General features: G+C 46.2%; 2 protein-coding genes across 8 annotated transcripts in view; one reads left to right on the top strand and one right to left on the bottom strand.

The window, feature by feature from the left end:
* The window catches only part of LOC308485356 (CD209 antigen-like protein C), a 38,914-nt gene extending 36,296 nt beyond the window's left edge, over positions 1-2,618 (top strand). For 4 of the 5 annotated variants that reach the window (XR_013990485.1, XR_013990486.1, XR_013990487.1 and 1 more), the window contains 2 exons: positions 1,129-1,238; positions 2,115-2,618. Coding sequence is in view for 2 of the 5 variants with exons in the window: in XM_081021175.1 (XP_080877301.1) it covers positions 1,129-1,238; positions 2,115-2,280 (276 nt within the window). In the remaining 3 variants the exon portion in view is untranslated. Of the gene's footprint in view, positions 1-1,100; positions 1,239-2,114 lie in introns of all 5 variants that reach the window. The other variant, XM_081021176.1, reaches the window with a different exon arrangement.
* Positions 2,619-6,303: 3,685 nt separating this feature from the next.
* LOC308485365 (uncharacterized protein) lies at positions 6,304-21,271 on the bottom strand. 3 transcript variants are annotated; one of them, XM_081021203.1, is made up of 7 exons: positions 21,083-21,271; positions 19,235-19,453; positions 15,974-16,081; positions 14,045-14,131; positions 8,633-8,793; positions 7,288-7,391; positions 6,304-6,591 (listed from the first exon to the last, which is right to left on the bottom strand). In XM_081021203.1, the coding sequence occupies exons 2-7, from the start codon at positions 19,449-19,451 to the stop codon at positions 6,426-6,428; spliced, it is 843 nt and encodes a 280-aa protein (XP_080877329.1). In that variant the 5' UTR covers positions 19,452-19,453; positions 21,083-21,271; the 3' UTR covers positions 6,304-6,425. The 3 variants fall into 3 exon arrangements, with proteins under 3 accessions (XP_080877329.1, XP_080877328.1, XP_080877327.1); XM_081021202.1 differs by having other exon boundaries at positions 19,235-19,529; positions 21,025-21,271; XM_081021201.1 differs by having other exon boundaries at positions 21,025-21,269.
* Between the last annotated feature and the right edge of the window lie 945 nt (positions 21,272-22,216).

Genomic DNA, 22,216 nt, shown 5'->3' on the forward strand with positions numbered 1-22,216 from the left:
CTTTCTTGAAGTTTTTCTCTTCTTAGTTCCTGAGCTTTCCGGTCAGTTTTGCCATTTCAGCGTAGTCTTGGTTTGCTATTCTTCTCTGATAGAGACTCTTTCTTCTTTCCATCTCTGGGCTAGTAGCATCCGTGCTGCTGTTGTCGCATACATGAAGAGTCTTTTCTGTTCCTTTGGGATGTTGGTACCTACAATTCCTAATAAGAAGGCTTCTGGGTTGTTGTTGTTTTCCAAAAGTTATTTTAAACTTTTTTTCCAATTCATTGTATATCATTTCCCAGAAAGCCTTTATTGCCTTACTTCAGGCATGTCCAACAGGTAGATCATGATCACTGGATGTCTGCAGTAGATCACTGGTAGATCATTGGCTCCCCCCCCCCCCAAAGAAGCTGAACGACTGTGGCTCCCCTAAAAAAAGCTCAACCTCCTCCGTGAAAAACTCAACAACTTAGACCTGAACCCCAAAAAGGGGGGTAGATTACTGCCAGTACTTAACTCTGTGAGTAGATTGCAGTCTCTTGGGAGTTGGCCAGCCCTGCCTTACTTGAAAACCACCTTGCATGTGAAGATGCACCACTCAAGCCACACAGCCCCTTCCCTGCAACCTGAAGTGGTACAATCTGGGAAATGCTCCCTGTCACACGTCAACATGGATGGTTGGTTTCTCAGAAAGATGCTGAAGTAGAATAACCAATGTGGTGCTTCTGTCCCAGCAAATCCACTCCACTTCCCTGTGGGGAGGAGTTGCGGTGGACCGCACAGCCACCCACTCTCCTCCAGGGGCGGGGGATGAAGTCCCACATTGCCCGGGGGATCCTGGTCACGTCATCGACCAGCTGGCCAATCCGGCAGCTGGTGGGGGTGTGGCCAGGAACATTTAAAATCAGGCGTGAGCCAGAGGGCTTCCTCTTGGCTCGCTCCTTCAAACTCCCTCCCTCCCTATTTTACAGGTTTTTCTTCAATGGCCTTGCTATGGTCCTAGGTTGGTCACCGTTGAATGGCTGTGTTTTGGTTGATGTGTTGTATCAGAAACTGTGAATCAGAGTGATTTGCCTTTAAATGTGAACTCAGTTGAATTTCCCCCTTACCCCTTATTCCAGGTGAAGACACTCTATTTCTGTCTTGCAGACCTTTGTGGAATCACTGTCCAAGGCATCCAAACAAAGTGTATGGATTGGACTCTTAAAAGATGGCAAAAGCTGGAAGTGGATTGATGGTAAGACGCCATTCAGAACCAGGTGGGTCCATGAGAAAGCTTCTCTGCAGCCTTTTATTGTATAGACTTTCTCAAAAATAAGACATTGGATTCTTATCCCATTATACATGACTAAGCCATTTCTCACCTTCTCACCCCTTGCCTTTTCCTGTAAGACCTATTACAGTCGTTAAGAGTCGTCAGCAGGCTCATCTCAGCTATCTGCCAATCTCCCATTCCCACCACCCTTCTGAGTAATACCCCTCCCCACCTTCTCACTATATAGAAGGATCTGGCAACTTCTGTTTCAGTGTATCTGAAGAAGTGTGCTTGCACACGAAAGCTCATACCAAGAACTAACTTAGTTGGTCTTAAAGGTGCTACTGGAAGGATTTTTTTATTCTCAAAAATAATGTTACTAAGAGCTCTCCAGATTGTCACTATTTTCGGGTGGCATTCAATTGACAAATTCAGGTTGTACAATTCAACCTGTTTCTCCTCAAAATGGACTTCTGGGATAAGGAAAGTGTTTGATAATGCTTGCTTGTGGTGACATAGAATCATAGAATTGTAGAGTTGGAAGGGACCCTGAGGGTCATCTAGTCCAACCCCCTAACATCCCTGACAGATGGCCATCCAGCCTCTGCTTAACACTTCCAAGGAAGTTGACAATCTCCCAAGGGAGACCGTTCCACTGTTGAACCGCTCTTACTTCCAGAAAGTTCTTCCTGACATTGAGCTGCAATCTCTTGTAATTTGAATCCATTGGTTCAAATTCAAATTCTCAAACCATCTACTTAATGTGAGAAGTCTGCTTCTACTTTAGTGCTAAAAGTCTGCACACTGCACAGAGGTTTTTTTTTCCATAGCAAAAGTAGAGCTCCATTCTGGATTGATTTGTACTGCCTCTTCTTTTCAGCTTTTGGGAGCCAGGTCAGCCAAACCCGTGGAGTCCCTTAAGGGAAGATTGTGTTGAAATTCCAATGAATTGTGCAACCCCAGGAAACTGTTGGAACAGTGTTAGCTGCGATGAGAGAAAAGCTGCAGTTTGCAGAGTGAGTCCAGATGAAAGGTGGATGACGTAAGTCTTAAGTGCTGGTCTCCCTGATCTACAGGCAAAAGAAAAAAAATGGACAGGGTGCCATTTCACTGCAAAAGTCAGCTTACCACCTTATGAAAACGGTGCATGAAAAAACTCCACTCCTAGTTAATCCTGCTTCCTCAAGGCCGGAAAAATAGAACTTATTTTGAATCCCACAAAGATGGACACCAAAAAATAATGCATGAATTACTTCGGTCATATCCCACTCTCCATGGCAACAAATCAGTGCAGAGTGAGTATTCATGAACATTCCCCTTCCCTGGATTTTGACTCTTCCTTCAGAGCTGGCGAATCCATGCATTAAAAGTTGTGAAAAAGCAATGCTTTGTTGTTGGCATCGATTATGGCAGCCCTACGGGGGCTGAACAAAATACAGCGGTACTTCGGGTTACATACACTTCAGGTTTTGTTCATTCGGGTGTGTTTGGGACAGGCAGTGTCAGGGCTTGAGCCTGGCGTAGGTCAGCAACAAAAAGCAATAAATCACCCGAGGCCAATGAAGTTAAATCTTTATTCAAAGAAACAAACCACAGCTCAGGCCCAGTGGTTTCAGCAACTGAAGGTCCCCAACTTCCCACCCCTCTAGGGCTCCTCCTCTCCTGGGTTTTCCCCACGCAGTCTCAAACTGCATCTGCACACAACTAATCTCCGTTCTGCTCTTTTCATATTTCTCTGCATATTCTCATAGGCAAGGGAGGAGGGTAGCTGGTCGCAGCAGGAGGTGGAGACTCCCTGGATTCTTCAGCAGCCTCTTGGCCGTCCTCCTCTCCAGCCTCTGCTTCAGCCTCAGAGTCTGGACTGCAGTCTGCCATCACCTCTTCCTGCTCACTAAACTCTGTTGCCCTTCCAGCTTCCATGCCTCTTCCCCCCAGTCTTCTCCCTCTGACCACTCATCGTCAGCCCAACACCAACCCCCTGGCTCTGAGCCCTCTTCCCCTGATGGTTCCCTAGGGGGTTTCCTGACTGATGCCTCCTACCACTTTTCTGCATCCGACCAGTCCATGACAGGCAGGAGAGGCCACGCTCCATACCTGCTGCCATGGCTGAAGATGAGAAGCTAGTTTTAGAGCATGGGTAGGCAAACTAAGGCCCAGGGGGCCAGATCCGGCCCAATTGCCTTCTAAATCCGGCCCACAGACGGACTGGGAACCAGTGTGTTTTTACATGAGTAGAATGTGTCCCTTTATTTAAAATGCATCTCTGGGCTTATTGTGGGGCATAGGAATTCGTTAATTTCCCCCCCAAAAAAATAGTCCGGCCCCCTGCTGAAAAAGTTTGCTGACCCGTTTTAGTGTGTTTGTCTGTGTGCAGTTGTTAAATATTCTGTGCTTCCTTCCTAGCACCCCACACAAGTGCCCCATCCCCAGACCCATTCATTGGAGCGGTCAAGTATATGGACCCAAGTGATTCCAGCACCCATTCCTTCCATCTTTCTGTGGCATCTCCAGCCAGGGCCTACAAACTCTGCTTCATGCCCAATCAGTGCATATCCTACAACTTTTCATACTACAAACATTCCAGTGTGTGTGTGTGTGTTGCCCTGTGTTTGCTGTTCTTTATTGTTGTTGAAATAACAACAACAACAACAACTGCCCTTCGCCACAGCAGGTCCCAGGGCGGGTTACAAAAAACTTAAAATTGAGAATTAAAATCAGTTAAAACAGATTGCAGTCACAAGAATAGGATGGAGCCTGAAAGCACACATCTCATGAGTGAAAGACCAGGGTAAAAAACGTGCATCTGTAGTCCCTCCTGACAGCAATGATATAATATTTTTGAGGAAGGATCCCTGAACTGCTAACGAGGCAGAATAAAACCACCACTATTGCACTATCTTTGTGTCAATAGCATGTTGCATAATGCACTTGCCTGAAAACTCTGCCTGGACGGGCCCTTACACTCTGAAAAGCGGAATAACACCAAGGTTGCAGGTTTGATCCCCATATGGGATGGCTGGATATTACTGCATTGCAGGGGCTAGACTAGATGACCCTCAGGGGTATCACCCATCTCTGCAACTCTGATTCTGATTATCGAAACCAATTTATTGCCAAGTGTTGCTTGGGTAGAGAAATGAGCCAGGTTTAGATAGATGCATTTTCCAAGGATGTTTTCATTTGCTCTAGTGGCCAGCTGTTCAAACTGTTTTAAACTGGTCCCATCGCTTTATGGTCCCTCTGTTTTTAGATGTCACGCAGGTGCTTTAGAAAAGACATTCCATCCAAGACAAGATGTGGGAAAGGGGAGGCCTCTCTTAAGAAGGGGCTTTGCTACCTGTATATAAGCACTTACAAATCATATATTGGGTTGTAGTTCACTAAGTCCTACTCAGAGTAGATACATTGAAATGAATGAAACTGCCAGTCATGTCCATTAATTTCAATGCACCTACTCTGAATAGCATTGTTTTAAATCCTCTGCTCAATTAACTCAGACAACCTTCTCGTCTAATCTGACGGTTGCGTTCAAAGTGGCTTGCAGCCCAAATATCCATGCCTGACCCTTTCTTACCACGTGTGCCTGAGTTAGAGAAGCCACCATCGGAAGAGAGTATCCACGTTTTGCCGTTCTGTACCTGAAGGGCAAACACTTCTTTCCCTGGTATATCTCTGCATGAACAACAGCAGCTGTTAAAAAATGTTCCCACGGCAGTGCTTGGGAACTTCATGCTACAATTGCTAGGATGCTGTAACTTGGTCCATTTCCCCCCTGGGAAAATGACTGGCAGATGTGATTGAGCAAATTAAAATTCCCCTTTTCTGACCACATAAAATCCTCTAAAACAGAGCTCCTATATGCTCAGGATGTGGATTTCCTTCCTTTAGGACAAGTATGAGTGACCTGTGACCCTCCAGGCTACAACTCACATCAGCCGCAGCCACCATGGGCAATGGTCAGAGATGGTGGCAGCTTCCATGAAGGTTTTGAAGCAGAGGTTGGGTGGCCATCAGTCACGAATTCTTTACCTGTGATTCCTGTGTTGCAAGGATTTGGACTAAATGACTCTTGGGGTCCCTTCCAACTCTACAATTCCATGATTCTGAAATTCTTTGCAATGCAGCAACATCTGGAAAGCCACGGTTCCCCACCCATGCATTAGAGCTCTGCCAAAGGCAGAAGGCTCGTCTGTACTTCCGCTTGTCCAGTGCGTGAAAGTTTTTGCTTCCGATTCCTTTCCTACAGCCTTGCAGGGATTGTTTGAAAAAGCAGGGGAAGGAGCCATAGCTCAGTGGTGAAGCACATGATGTTGCAAAAGCAATCAAATCTGGAAGCTTGGGAGCAGATTTCTGTTTCTTAAAGCAGTGGGAGACCTTAGGCCCAGGGACCACATGTGGCCCTCAAGCCTTCTCTACCTGGCCCTTGGAATCCTTTATTCTCCTGCTTTGTACCCCCAGTTTTTCATTGGCTGGAATGTGCATCAATTTCTGGCACATGAGCCCAGCAGGGAACGGCACAGAGGGTCAACAGAACCCACTGAACCTTGCCACCAATGCTGCCAGGTGCCCTTGGAGGATTGAAGGCTTGGAGGATTCCTGGAGCCCGCATACCAGCTTAGCCCTGGCCACCCATGCAGAAAGGAACCTGTCAGGCCAACGCAGCCCTTGGCAGGCAAATCCCACACCCTCCAATGATGGCCAGGCAGACATTCAGCGAGCGGGCTGGGGATGTGGGGGGCAGAACAGGACGGAGGATTCCTGTGTGGGGGCACATGGTCATAGCCCCTAAAAATTATGCGCCCAGGGCTGTGGTCCCCCTGCCGCCACCACTATGCCCCTGACCCAGGCTACGTCTGGAGGGAGGAAACACAACACATCTGCTGAATGTTGCCCTGCTCCAGAGCTCTGCCTTGCCAACAGAGTAGACCCAGCCAGCCTTCCTGGGGAGGAAAATTGCAACCCTTCCTCGACACCCATCTCTCAGGGCACAGATATCCACAATCAGCTGATAATAGCACACATACTCCGATCTCTCTTGGCGTCAGGCAACTGAAGGAATGGTCCTTGAATGAGATAGAATTTTCTTGTTCGCTCTTGTTCATTCTGTGGCTGAGCAGACTTCCCATGAAGTGAAATGAAACACGTTCCATCTTCACTCTAGTGTGGCTCCAGGCAACGGGTTTGTCAAATTTTACAATTCTCCCGTATCTAGGCTCTCCTTACAAACCCAACTGTGAAGTTCATGGCAGTTACACTCGCTCCAATTTTTTTCTCTAGATGAAGGAATAATGGAAGCACAATCTTCCTCTGAGTCTCCATAGTTCTCCCAGCTGTTTGGATTGCCAGCAGACCAGTACCTGGGGGTGCAGGAAGGCTTGTATTATATAGGAAAATCGGAAAAAAGAGGCTGAACCTAACAAAGCTAGGGTTGCTATATGTCCAGATTTTCCTGGACACATCCTCTTTTTCATGGTTAATTGTTTTGTCCGGGTGGGTTTTTTAAAATTTGCAAAATGTCCATGTTTTTGGTTTTTATTCCACCACCACCCCCACGAAGTTTAGCCAAAGCATTGCAACTGGCAACCCAACTGAGTGATAGGCGTGGCTTCCACAAACTGACCAATCACATTGTAGGTAGCTCAGTTCTGGAACGGCACAGTTGCGTGACAGACACCCCCAACATAAATCCTGTCTATGCCCATATTATGGCAGGCAAGTGTACATTTCCTCTACACCTGATCTCTGCGTTATGTCCACTCCCTGTGGAGGAGCCATGTAGACTTTGAAGGAGACAGTAAAATGGTGGTCCTAGGGAGGTAATGCTCAGATCTCCCATCCACAACCCTCCCCAGCAAGGAACACTCTCTTTTGTGTCAGTGAGGTCCTACAGCAAATTCTAAAGGTAAGTTCTCTCTTGCTGGGGCCTGAGTACTTAGGACCGGTACCCCAAATGAAGGGGACCCTAAGTTCTGCTACAGGGTTGGCAAGAAATGGTGCAGTCATCTCAGACATGCAGAAGCATCACCTCCTGGGGTATGTTTTTGTAGACTCACTGTGTTATTAATCTGGAGCCATCTGTCCACTCCCAGTTGCCTTCCTCACTTTCATCTGTAAGGCCAATCCAGGCAGGAGTGGTGAGTTGAGAAGTGATGTAGGTCTGCAGAAAGAGGGAACTGGAATTCAGCATCATGGCAATAAAGAGATACAAGCATTCCTGGGCTTCCATATGTCCTTTGCTCCATGATGTCTTTTTCAAAGTTCATAATCCTTGACAAGTAAACCCACGTTATGTGCTAAGCAATTAAATGGGCTCCATGACCTGCATGAACAATTCACCCCACTTGCACATCCATCACCAAATCTCGGAATTGCCAAAAAATTAGGGGGAATGTTCTAGGGCATGGGTAGGCAAACTAAGGCCCAGGGGCCGGATCCGGCCCAATCGCCTTCTAAATCCGGCCCACAGACGGTCCAGGAATCAGCGTGTTTTTACATGAGTAGAAAGTGTCCTTTTATTTAAAATGCATCTCTGAGTTATTTGTGGGGCCTGACTGGTGTTTTTACATGAGTAGAATGTGTCCTTTTATTTAAAATGCATCTCTGGGTTATTTGTGGGGCATAGGAATTTGTTCATTATTTTTTTCCAAAATATAGTCCACCGCCCCCCCACCAAGGTCTGAGGGACAGTGGATCAGCCCCCTGCTGAAAAAGTTTGCTGACTCCTGTTCTAGGGTGCCCAAGCAATGACGCCCCACCATCACCTGCTGAGATTCACCATCACTTCATGTGCAAATGGGATCGTGCTCAAAGTCACACTCTTTTGTGGTGACACATTTCAGGACAGGATCTCTGGCAGACCAGGGTTTGTGGTGTGTGGAGAGGAAGAAGGTACAGCAGTATTTGCAAGAGGTCATGAAGTATTTGCATGTGACAGTTGAAAGACAGTCAGAAAAATACAGGCATTGGAGAAGATGCTAATAAACCCCAAATAGCAAGAGAGAAAGAAGAACAATGTATATATTGTTCAGTTTACATGAGGTATAACAGTATCCCTGAAGGAGCATCTCCACCCCCATCATTCAGTCTGGGCACTGAGGTCCGCCTCTGAGAATCTTCTGGCGGTTCCCTCCCTGTGAAAAGTGAAGCTACAGGGAACCAGGCAGAGGGCCTTCTTGGTAGTGGTGCCCACCCTGTGGAATGCCCTCCCATCAGATGTCAAGGAAATAAACAACTATCTCACTTATAGAAGACATCTGAAAGCAGCCCTGTTAAGGGAAGTTTTTAATGTTTGATATTTCGTTGTTTTTAATATTCTGTTGGGAGCCCAGAGTGGCAGGGGAATAAAAATTATTATTATTATTATTATTATTATTATTATTATTATTATTATTATATAACCTGTTCTTCATCAGTCAGGATGGAGGCCAAATGGGCATCTCTGGACATGCAGAAGTTCTCGGCATCATACCAGGTCTTTTTCCCTTTTGAAACGTAGTAGAGATTCTTCCCAAAAAGCTTCCAGCCACCAGAAGACTTTGCACCTTTCTTGAAGAGGTTTTCTAGGAGGAATTAATGCAAAGACTTTAACATACCCGGCACTGTGTTGCATGTAGACTAAGGGCAGTTCTGGGATTTGGGGAAGAGTCACCCTCTCAGCCTGGCTTACCTAAAAACATTTTGCTTGGGGAATGGACTCAGTCGGTTGACCCAACACATGCTTTGAGCTTTTAGGAGGAAGGAAATGACCTCTTTGCGCATGTGCAGGAGCACCAAATTGCAACGCGGCAATGTGCCTCCCACATGGATCACATTCGCAACCCGAACGTCCACTGTACTGAGGTGAAATCTAATCCTGCAAAATCTAGCAGACCATGAGGAAGCTCCTTTGTTTAAAATGGTAGTCAGCACGCATGCTCACACTGTTTGTAATTTGGACTGCTCATAGGGAGACAGCTGGGGTGAGGGAAACTATTGGATAGGAAATTTAAACTTAATGGAATGTATGGAATTTGTTCCAAATGTATAAAACTGTTTGGAACGCTTTGTCTGGGGCCAGTTAATTTGGGGAAATATCGCTGCTGGTCCTTTCTGCACAGAAATAAAATACAAATACAACTCCTTCTCCACCCACTGACTCATGTGATTTTTGGTATATCCACAAGACAGGGCAATATTTGATTGCAACAACCTGACCCAGTTCAGATTACTGAAAACCACGGCCAGCTTACTAGAAGCTTCTAGAATCCCATGTCTATCATCACACTGTTTTCAGAGAAGGCACACTCCCAATTTCAGCTGCTTGGCACTGACCAGGAACCTTTCCTTTAAAGGAACAACCGGGAGCTCACTTTAAGTTTCTGGTGTCGTGTATGACATCAGCTGTGAGTCAGGTGGAAGTTGTTTGTGGAGAATGACCTCCTTGGGACCCATATCAGCCCTTATCAATGAAGACCTTTTTTATTTCAGCAGGCATCTTACTGATTTTAGGGTTAATTTTAACTATTTTTACCTCTGTCGTATCAATATTATAACCCTTTTGTAGCCTGCTTAGAGACCACAGTGGATGCTTTGGTTGAGATTCCTTGGGATCCCTTCCAACACTACAGTTCTATGATTCTAAGCAGTATACACATTGTTGAAATAAATAGGCCAGTGGGTTCCCTGCTACTGGTTTAGAGAATTTATTTGCAGAATTTAGAGAAATTTGCAGATGACACCAAACTGGGAGGGGTGGCTAACACCCCAGAGGACAGGATCACACTTCAAAATGACCTTGACAGATTAGAGAACTGGGCCAAAACAAACAAGATGAATTTTAACAGGGAGAAATGTAAAGTATTGCACTTGGGCAAAAAAAATGAGAGGCGCAAATACAAGATGGGTGACACCTGGCTTGAGAGCAGTACATGTGAAAAGGATCTAGGAGTCTTGGTTGACCACAAACTTGACATGAGCCAACAGTGTGACGCGGCAGCTAAAAAAGCCAATGCAATTCTGGGCTGCATCAATAGGAGTATAGCATCTAGATCAAGGGAAGTAATAGTGCCACTGTATTCTGCTCTGGTCAGACCTCACCTGGAGTACTGTGTCCAGTTCTGGGCACCACAGTTCAAGAAGGACACTGACAAACTGGAACGTGTCCAGAGGAGGGCAACCAAAATGGTCAAAGGTCTGGAAACGATGCCTTATGAGGAATGGCTAAGGGAGCTGGGCATGTTTAGCCTGGAGAAGAGGAGGTTAAGGGGTGATATGATAGCCATGTTCAAATATATAAAAGGATGTCACATAGAGGAGGGAGAAAGGTTGTTTTCTGCTGCTCCGGAGAAGCGGACACGGAGCAATGGATCCAAACTACAAGAAAGAAGATTCCACCTAAACAGTAGGAAGAACTTCCTGACAGTAAGAGCTGTTCGACAGTGGAATTTGTGCCAAGGAGTGTGGTGGAGTCTCCTTCTTTGGAGGTCTTTAAGCAGAGGCTTGACAACCATATGTCAGGAGTGCTCTGATGGTGTTTCCTGCTTGGCAGGGGGTTGGACTCGATGGCCCTTGTGGTCTCTTCCAACTCTATGATTCTATGATTCTATGATTCTATGATTCTATGATTCTATGATTCTATGATTCTATGATTCTATGATTCTATGTCAAACCAAAACTTTGAATATTAAATAGACTCTAAAAGAGTTGCCCTGGCTGCTTGAGCTATATGATCTTTGGTGGCTGCATGTGAGACTAGCTGTAACCTTTGAACCACCTTGAAGGACAGCCCATAGCTGTCAACTTACAGATTTGAAAATAAGGGACCAGCAGCCTCGAAAATAAGGGATCAGCAGCCAAAATAAGGGATTTTCCTGGCACAGGTATGTTCAACTTCTGAGCCCCTCCGAGCCAAAGGCAGAAAGCCCAGCCAGCAACCAAACGAAGCCTCAATGGGTGGTTCCCACAGCGCAGCAACCCGGCAAAGGGGATGCAGCAAGGAAAACCACAGTCACTTCTCCGCTGGGAAGCGGTGAGCAAAGGCGAGTCCCCAGGCAACGCGGCTGATTTGATCGGCACAAAGCATGCAAGCTCCACCCCCCAGTCGTTCTTAGACTCCTTATTGGGTGAGCAACGCAGCCAAGCAACACAGTTGGAACCTCCCTCCTCCCTGGCTGGCAGGGAGGGCGGGAGAGGAGTTGCTTCCTTTGAAACCCAGGAAATTTAAGGGACATCATCAATAAGGGACACGGCCCTGGGATAAGGGAGTTTCCCGCCAAATAAGGAACGGTTGACAGCTATGGGACAGCCCCACATAGAACACATTGAAAAAGTCTGTCCTGGAGGTTACTAGAGGGTGAACCATCCCCATCCTGGAACAACCAGGCTCCACACAACTGAAGACATCTGAGCTTCTGGTAACAAGCTGGATTCTAATAGTATCCCGAGACTACAGACCTAATCCTTCCCAGGGGTGGAGGGGCATACTTTCAGAACAGGCTGCCTACTCAATTCCCAGATTGAGGAGCTATCATTCCATAGCACCTTCATCTTGCCAAAATTCAGCCTCCATTTACTGGTCGCTATCCATCTAGCCCATCACTGTCTCCAAACACTAATCAAGCACATGCACTGCTCCAGCTGACTCAGATGACAAGGATGAATAGAGCTGGGTATCACCAGCACACTGGTAACACCATGACCCTAATCCCCTAAAGACCTCACCCAACAGCTTCAAGATGTTAAGCACTGTTGTTTTCTGCTAGCTAACACGTGAGTGTTTAACCTTAGATCAGGTAACAAAGGTATTTGGCTTAAAATCTCCATTTTGAAAGGGAGTTGCCTTTAGTCTTCATTTCCAAATCTCTGAGGAAGTAAGGAGGTTTAAATGTCTCTGCAGGAAAACAACTCCAGGCAAAATGGAGGCCGTAAGGAGAGAGACCTTTTTAAAAACAGTTCTGTTTGGAATTATATTTTATTTCTAAGATGTTTGGTCTGTGCTGCACAGCACAAGATATTGTATTGAATTATGTGGGTGTATATACCCCAGGTAGTGTGGTGGTTGACCTTGAGCCAGACATCCTGGAGAGTGAAGTCAAATGGGCCTTAGAAAGCATTGCTAATAACAAGGCCAGTGGAAGTGATGATATTCCAGCTGAACTATTTAAAATTTTAAAAGATGATGCTGTTAAGGTGCTACACTCAATATGCCAGCAAATTTGGAAAACTCAGCAGTGGCCAGAGGATTGGAGAAGATCAGTCTACATCCCAATCCCAAAGAAGGGCAGTGCCAAAGAATGCTCCAACTACCGCACAATTGCACTCATTTCACACGCTAGCAAGGTTATGCTTAAAATTCTACAAGGCAGGCTTAAGCAGTATGTGGACCGAGAACTCCCAGAAGTGCAAGCTGGATTTAGAAGAGGCAGAGGAACCAGAGACCAAATTGCAAACATGCGCTGGATTATGGAGAAAGCTAGAGAGTTCCAGAAAGACATCTACTTCTGCTTCATTGACTATGCAAATGTTTTGACTGTGTCGACCACAGCAAACTATGGCAAGTTCTTAAAGAAATGGGAGTGCCTGATCACCTCATCTGTCTCCTGAGAAATCTCTATGTGGGACAAGAAGCTACAGTTAGAACTGGATATGGAACAACTGATTGGTTCAAAATTGGGAAAGGAGTATGGCAAGCCTGTATATTGTCCCCCTGCTTATTTAACTTATATGCAGAATTCATCATGCGAAAGGCTGGGCTGGATGATTCCCAAGCCGGAATTAAGATTGCCGGAAGAAACATCAACAACCTCAGATATGCAGATGACACAACCTTGATGGCAGAAAGTGAGGAGGAATTAAAGAACCTTTTAATGAGGGTGAAAGAGGAGAGCGCAAAATATGGTCTGAAGCTCAACATCAAAAAAACGAAGATCATGGCCACTGGTCCCATCACCTCCTGGCAAATAGAAGGGGAAGTAATGGAGGCAGTGAGAGATTTTACTTTCTTGGGCTCCATGATCACTGCAGATGGTGACAGCAGTCATGAAATTAAAAGACACCTGCTCCTTGGGAGAAAGGTGATGGCAAACCTAGACAGCATCTTAAAAAGCAGAGGCATCACCTTACCAACAAAGGTCCGCATAGTTAAAGCCATGGTTTTCCCAGTAGTGATGTATGGAAGTGAGAGCTGGACCATAAAGAAGGCTGATCGCCGAAGAATTGATGCTTTTGAATTATGGTGCTGGAGGAGACTCTTGAGAGTCCCATGGACTGCAAGAAGATCAAACCTCTCCATTCTGAAGGAAATCAGCCCTGAGTGCTCACTGGAAGGACAGATCCTGAAGCTGAGGCTCCAATACTTTGGCCACCTCATGAGAAGAGAAGACTCCCTGGAAAACACCCTGATGCTAGGAAAGATGGAGGGCACAAGGAGAAGGGGATGACAGAGGATGAGATGGTTGGACAGTGTTCTCGAAGCCACAAACATGAGTCCGATCAAACTGCAGGAGGTGGTGGAAGACAGGAGTGCCTGGCGTGCTCTGGTCCATGGGGTCACGAAGAGTCGGACACGACTAAATGACTAAACAACAACATGTGGGTGTATCTTTGATGCTTTTGATCTGTTTTGAAGAAAGTTCTTCAAGTAAAGTTTTTGAATAATATCTAATGGGTCTGGGCAAAAAAGAGTCAGTTTTTATGCATCCAGTCACTTCAAATTGCACACTGTTAATATCTCCAATATAACCCACAGTATCACATTTCAGCTCATCTAAGTTTGCTCGCCTTTATATTCCCAAAATGTGCCACGGCACCATATTGAGGGTTGAAGGCACTTACGGTACTTTACTTTCCGCTCGTTGTAGAGGTTTTCGGCATCTGCTATGTGCTGTGGCAGGTTCGTGACTTCTTCAGCTACCTTCATGGCTGAAAGCATCCCCAAACTTAGATGAGGGTTTCTTTTCTCCCACCCAACACTTCCATTTATTTAAATAACTGTCTCCCACCTTCCTATCTCACCCAAGAAAACAACCAAATCAAGTGTAAAAAACCTCCAAAGCTAAAACAGTTGATAGCTTAAAGAACATTAGCAAAAACCCAAAATAGCCTCCAAAATCAAAATAAGGATCCCCAGAGTGGATGGGTCAACCTAGCCAGATGGGCGAGGTACAAATAATAAAATTGGTGGTGGTGGTGGTTTTTAAGGTGAACAAATAAGTTCTTCAAGTTCTGAAGTCATAGACCAATCAGAATCATGGGTCAGAGGATGATACTTTAGATATTCACCTTACTCCTTATTAAGATCATTAGACAAAGACTAGAAAATATGATAGTGTGATTCCTAACCCCAAATATGAACAGAGTTTTCATTGATTTCACCTTGCTGTCTAAATATTACAGATACAATTTCTCTACCTGGACTAAATCTGCATCTGCCCTGTTTCCATCCACAACATACAGAAAGCTGAAGGAAAAGATGGTTATCCTAAAGAAGATAGTTCACTGCATCCACCAATAATGAGCACTAAGGAATAGAATCCTGAAGCAGAGCCAAAGCACAAGAAGGAAGGAGCCGGTATACAGATGTAGAGCTCATCCACACATCCATGTGAGTCGTGCCTAGAAAAGACTGCTCTGAGTGCTTTTTCCGCTTGGGTCCAAGCAATTTTGCCTTTGGCCCACCGCTTTCCCCCAGGAAACCCACTCTAGTGCTAAATCGGTGCAAACATCAATCTGGAGAAAACCAGATTGATCTTTGCTCTGATTCAGTGGCAAACAGCCAGTTTCCCCTGGAGGGAAATGGCGAGGCAAGTGGAAGTGTGGGTGAGCCCTCATTCAAAAGATCAGTATGAAGTAAGCAGCACATAAGTGGCACACCAAACACTACCAAACCATTCTACGTTCTACATCTTAAATTAATAATCCAAAAATTGAGAGAATTTACATACATTCAACTTCATATGCTAAGTTCTTTCTTGACTTAAGCATTTATTCATTTGCTAAGCCAATGTATGTAAATACACCAAAATCTTGAGGGAGAATTTCCTGAAGAAAGAAATTAAATATTGTAGCTTAAGCCAAGAAGGAATGTAACATATGGACTTGAATGTCTATAAATATATCAAAACCGTGAGAGAGAATTTACTGAAGAAGCCCAAGACTCTTCATGGGCGAAACAGGTGACAAACGCCGGCACCCTGTCTAACTCTCGTGCGTAACATCACCGACACTTTGTTTGATCAAACTTATCCTCGTTGATATCTAACCCTTGAGCGCAACATCGCCGGCACTTCGTTTGATCAAACTTACCTTTGTTGATATCTACAGAAGCCTGGCTTAAGGAACTTTAAAGATTGAATCTTCCTTTTGGACACAATTTGAATGAGTTTTCTGTTTGTGGCTTCTGTAGTAGATCTTGTACCTTAATCTCTCAATTTTTGGATTATTAATATAAGATTTAGAACGTAGAATGGTTTGTTAGTGTTTTGTGTGCCACCTATGTGCTGCTTACTTCATACTGGTCTTACTACGAGAATTGGCAGCATAGGTTCATTTCTTCAGTACTCATTCCAAAGATGGCTTCCATATTTCCTATTGATGGAAAGTGAGATCCTAAGCTTCTTTTAAGTTTGTACTGGATGTCTTGTGGCATAGTTCCCACACAGCCAGGTCAAGATATAGGTTCTCTCTTGTTCTCTATCTTCTGTTGGGGCTTTTGGGGGGGCAGGGGGTGTTCTAAAACAACCAGAAACAAATGCTTCCACTTACGATTTTCAGTCATGAGATCATTATTTCTTAGCCCAGTTGCCATTGCGGTCCTCAGTTTGTCCATTGGCTGATCAAGTGGGCTTTCCTTTTCTTTATTCATCTTATAAACTAAAGTCATTGAAACAAATACAGGTAATTTTAATGTGAAGCTGTTAAATAACCTTTCCCCATCTCCCTGCATGCACACGTCCCCATAAACATGTGAAGATACCTTCTTCAGAGTTTGCTTCACTATGCCCAGCACTGCCTAAGTGAGGTTACAGGGAACCAGGCAGAGGGCCTTCTCGGTGGTGGCACCTGCCCTGTGGAACGCCCTCCCGTCTAGGAAATAAACAACTGACTTTTAGAAGACATCTGAACACAGCCCTGTTTAGGGAAGTTTTAAATGTTTGATGTTTATTGTGCTTTTAATATTCTGCTGGGAGCTGCCCAGGGTGGCTGGGGAAACCCAGCCAGATGGGCGGGATATAAATAGTACATTATTATTATTATTATTATTATTATTATTATTATTATTACATAGGGAGAAAGGTCTTAAATTAATTAAATAAATAAATAGACAGAATTTATATACGACGTGATTGTAACAAAACACTTTAGTGGTTTGCAAGAAATGTTAAGACTATCAATGAAAACAGTTCAAAACAAGTAAATTAAAACATTTTTTAAAAAAATAATTAAAATCAGCAGTAAGCCAAAAAGAAATCAAGACACATCAGCATCTATGTTTGCCTAAACAAAAATGTTGTAAGTGGGCAGCAAAAAGAATACAGCGAAGGAGCTTGCCTGATACCAATGGGCAGGGAATTCCAAAGTGCAGGTGCTGCCACACTAAAATAATGATTTCTTACAAGTGTGGAAAGCGTATTGCTTAGCATAAGGTTACCAGATTTTTTTCAATGAATCCGGGGACTTTTTAAATAAATAAATAAAGGCAAACATACATGCTACACGTTCGGGATGTTGATGCTGCAGCGATGGCAGTGGCAGAGGGAAGGGAGGCTTCACACTGACTTTCAGAGCAGTCCCATCCCAACTCCCACTTGCGTATTAGCAGGAGGGGGCAGGGACCCCTCAGCTGGGAAGGGAAGCTTCCCATTGCCTAACTGAGAGATCCCTGCCCCCTCCTGCTTGCATGCAAGTAGGAGTTGGGAGGCTGCTCTGATAGGCAGCATGAAGCCTCCCTTCGCAGCTTAGTTGCTGGGGTCAGGGAAGGGGGAGGCAGCCCGGAAGCTGCATCTTTGAGCCCCTGCACCACCATCAGATGGGGACTTCCAAGCAGCTCCTGAAGCCAGCCAGAGCCAACTGCTCCGGGCTGCTGAGACTGCCGCTGCTGCGTTTCCCGGGGACATTAGATGAAATCCGGGCACATTCTGGGGATGGAATTTGTCTGGGGACTTATTCACAAATCAGAGGACTGTCCCTGGGGAAACGGGGATGTCCGGTAACCCTAGTTTAGCACCTGTGAAGTGTGAGTTCTGCCATTCAAAGCAGCAGAGTTGGCATACATCAGGTAAGATAATAATAATAATAATAATAATAATAATAATAATAATAATAATAATTTATTTATATCCCGCCTCCCGCTCCCGCCAGAGCCTGGCTCATGGCGGCTAACACCAGTAAAATCACAATAATAACATAATAGGGGAGGGGGAAAGAAACAATTTAAAATATGGGTTAAAATACAATTTAAAATGCAGCCTCATTTTAATAGTAGCCCATAGTTCAAAACCATAAGGGGAGGGAAACATAAGGGTCAGACCGAGTCCAAACCAAAGGCCAGGTGGAACAGCTCTGTCTTGCAGGCCCTGCGGAAAGATGTCAAGTCCTGCAGGGCCCTAGTCTCTTGTGCCAGAGCATTCCACCACGTCAGGGCCAGTGCTGAAAAGGCCCTGGCCCTAGTTGAGACCAATCTAACCACCTTGCGACTTGGGACCCCCAAGGTGTTGTCATTTGTGGACCTTAAGGTCCTCCGTGGGGCATACCAGCAGAGGCCGTCCCGTAGGTACGTGGGTCCTAGGCCGCATATCCCACCAGTAAACCCATCCCAAGATGTTAAGGGCTTTTCATACCATAAGTAAAACTTTGCACGTGGCGGGCGAAACTAGGCTTCTTTCACCTGGATCAAAGACCCAGTTTAGTACACAGAGAGAGTGAGTCTGGGAACCTCAATGGCACCCATCTGAAGGCTTCACCCCAGGCAAAAAACCTGCCTAGCCCCTCGCCCCTATAGCTACGTCTCTGCACCTGGCATGGTAACAACAAAGCAAACAGTGCAAATCTCTGAGCAGAGGTGTTGCATGACAACAGGACTCACTCCTATCGGCAAGAGCAGCTACAGTGTTCCGAACTCACTGCAGTTTCCGGATCAGGCCCAAGGGAAGCCCCAGATAGATTGCATTGTAGCAATCCAGCCTTGGTCACCAATGCCTGAACTGTTAGACTCTCATGGTCACGCAGAGTTCCCCCACACGAGGAGGGACCAATATGTGCTTGATCAGCCACACAGTTTACGGAGGGCATCGCTGACGTGCGCAACGTCAGCCAGGAAGAAAGTGTGGCGCCCACTTGCTAACACATTGTTATGGCCTGGGAATCGGATTCAGAGGCTGAACCTGAGGAATCCCAGCCTACACAGGAGTCCCCGCCTCCAGAACCAGCTGAGCCAGGGCTGGGGCATGAGCCTGAAGGGTCCTCACCTGTGCTGGATCCACAGGAGCAGGCATCAGCTGAGTCTGCTCTGGCTCCTGAGGGGGTGGAGGACCCACTGCGTGCAGGTGCTCCACTCTCAGCCCCATCAGGGGAAGGTGAGGTTGCCTCTGGGTCCAGTAATCCTCCAGCCTCTCCGGAGCTGCAGAGGCTCAGGGCAGAGAGGCAGAGGGAACTAAGTTCCCGCAGGAGGAGTGCTCGCCTCCAGGCCAGGAGAGGCGAGTCACCTGTGGACCAGGGCCGCCCTAGGCCTCAGAGGAGATAAAGGCCAGTCAGCCCAGTCCCAAGTTGCGGGAGCAACATCGTTGGTAACCTGTTCCTGCCAGACCCTGACCTGCTCTCCTGAGTTCCTGACCACGCCCAACTCCTCACTTTGGACCTTGCTTCGCCCCTGACGGACAGCCTCCTTACCCTTGACCTAGGACTGGACTTAGACCACGCCCAGTAACCCCCCCGGAACCAGCACACACACCAATATACAGCACAAGGTAAAGTCAACAAGAACGCAGGCAGTGCAGATTGGTCAAGAGGTGATTTGAGTGAACTTACAGAGGAAAGCCGTGGTGACCAAGACACAAAAGCAGATGAAGGCGAAAATCCCGAGAAATATCCATCCAACCTTGAGAGGAATTCGCCAGCGTGGTTTCGGTTTGGTCGGAGGAGCAGCACCCGGTTTCCCTTTTGCCGCTGCTGCTCCTGCTGGTGGCGCTGCTCCTGCTGCTGGTGGTGTTGGTGCCGCCGCCGCCGCCGCCGGCTTGGGGGCCATGGCTCAAATGACAAGAAGAAGCACCCATGAAGACAATGGCTCAAAGGACAAGTTCACCATCAGGCCTCTAACATTGATCTGAATTTATTATTTCGGTCACAGACCAGTTCCAGGCCACATACAATCTCAAGGAAGTCATAAAACACGATAGGGATACATTTGAATTTGCAATTAGGTATAACAGGGACACTATAGATATAGCAACAGTTAAAAATATATATAAATTAAAACTTAGTCACTAACATATCACCTAAAATTATCATTTAAGGCCTTAATCATTATGATAGCACGGCTTGTTCCCTAAGTTTTATGGCAAACGCACAGAATTTGACTACCCTTAACGTGATCTTAACGTGATGACGCGGGTGGCGCTGCGGGTTAAACCACAGAGTCTAGGACTTGCCGATCAGAAGGTTGGCAGTTTGAATCCCCGCGACGGGGTGAGCTCCCATTGTTCGGTCCCAGCTCCTGCCAACCTAGCAGTTCGAAAGCACGTCAAAGTGCAAGTAGATAAATAGGTACCGCACCGGCGGGAAGGTAAACGGCGTTTCCGTGTGCTGCTCTGGTTTGCCAGAAGCGGCTTAGTCATGCTGGCCACATGACCCGGAAGCTGTATGCTGGCTCCCTCAGCCAATAAAGCGAGATGAGCACCGCAACCCCGGAGTTGGTCACAACTGGACCTAATGGTCAGGGGTCCCTTTACCTTTTAACGTGATCTCAGGATCCTTGTCCTCTACCCGGGATTTTAGACACTGAAGTTCGGATTCATCTGGAGATTTTTGCATAGCAGGGGTAATAAATACCGAGTGTATATCTCCGTAGAAACGGCAGTAACAAGGCATGAGAGACAGTTTCTACCTCCATCAAGCCACTGGGGCAGACTCGTTCTGAGGCCTCTAACATCTCCCCATTTGCCAATTTTGTCATGGTACCAAAGACCCAACAGGTAGCAGGAAGCACTAGAACACTGATAGCTAAGCATCAGCCCATTGCACTGTTATTCGTGGCTGAGGCAGCGTCTAATTCTGGGGATTCGGGCAGCAAAGAGGGAGATTCAAAGAGGTGGGGTGGAATCTTAGGAGGAAACTCAGAAGTTTGTAAAAAATTACACACGGCATGTAGATAGTAGGCAGAGAAAAGTTCTTCCTCTCCCCTAACACTAGAACCAACGGGCATTCAATGAAGCTGAGTGTTGGAAGATTCGGGAGAAACGAAAGGAAGTCCTTCTTCATGCAGGACTGTGGAACTCCCTGCCACAGGAGGCAGCAATGGCCACCAACTTAGACCCAATAAGCAGCGGGAACCACCAGCATTTGGTGGCCACCAAGCAACAGGCAGTTGCACCTGCGATTCGTGGCTGGAGCTGCATCAAAGTCAGGCAAGTCTGTCGTTATGCAAAGGAGGCAAAGGCTAGGAGGAAACTCAGAAATATCTGGAGGAGGTGGGAAAGAAGGAGCAGTCGCCTAACAGTTTTAAACTATCTTTTAAATTCTCAAATAAAAACATTCACTGTGAAAAGGGAACAGTTTAAGCTCCATTAATGGGAGGTTGAGGTTAAAAATTCAAGGATTACCTAAGTAGATCTTCCCAACATTGGATAATCTGCTGTAGTGTCGAGGCAACTACTGTACCTTCTGCTTGTGGTTCACTTTAGGATTCCCTTCCAGATTATCTTCAAGGATTTCCCTTGCTCTTCTTCCGAGTCTGATTCTCTTGAACCCTACGCTATTTCTGCCCTATATTTCCCATGGATTCTTACGCCTCCCTCCCACGGCCTTATACTCGCTTCCTTTGTCCTCCCAGGATGGTGCAAGCAGCAGCCCTGTGACACAAGCCGCTTGCTGATTGGCTGCCTGCCCTGCCCTGCCACCATTCACCATCACAAGCACACCTGTAGCTGAAAGGTAAGGCAGATTGTGATGGCGCTGGGCCTGTGAGGCAGCAGTCTTTGGCATCCCACGTCAAACCAAGTGGGGCAAGACCCTTGTGGCTAAAGAAAGGTCCTTCACTGGCTCTGTGAGCCTAGCTGTCTCCCACCTTCAGAATCTCCTAGAGGGAGTTTGCGACTCAGATGAAATTTGAAGCACTATTCCTAGAATGCCACTATTACTATCAGCCACTGTGTGGTTTTATTTTCATACATTAAGCTATGTACGTACGTGTGTGTGTGTGTGTGTGTGTGTGTGTGTGTGTGTTGAAAGAGGAATACTTTCAAAACTTTTAGGAATAATGGGAAGGCTTCTTGGTGACTACAGGGGCACTATCCAATCTGTCCTGTCTGCAGCTGGCTTTTGCTGGACAGCTCTGAGCCAAGTTATTATTTATACCCCGCCCATCCGGCTGGGTTTCTCCAGCCACTCTGAGCGGCTCCCAACAAAATATTAAAAATACAATAAAGCATCAAACATTAAAAACTTCCTTAAACAGGGCTGCCTTCAGGTGTCTTCTAAAAGTCAGATAGTTGCTTATTTCCTTGACATATGATAGGAGAGTTTTCCACAGGGCGGGTGCCACTACCAAGAAGGCCACTACTGAGATTAATATTGACATGGCCTGTTTCTCTTACCACTGAAGAACCACCTTCTACACTTTGGGTGAGGACTAAGACATACAAGGGCAGAAACCAAGGCCCAAGAAGCCATGGGCTACATCATTTCTCATCTGGTATTTAAGCTCTGCAGTACTAGAGCTTTGTAACCTACAAAGTGATTCAGATTTCATACCCTCCATGTGTCCCAATTTTCCAGGGACAGTCCTGGAATTAC

Source organism: Podarcis pityusensis, assembly GCF_964106645.2.
Source record: "Podarcis pityusensis genome assembly, chromosome: 9".
NCBI lineage: Eukaryota > Metazoa > Chordata > Lepidosauria > Squamata > Lacertidae > Podarcis > Podarcis pityusensis.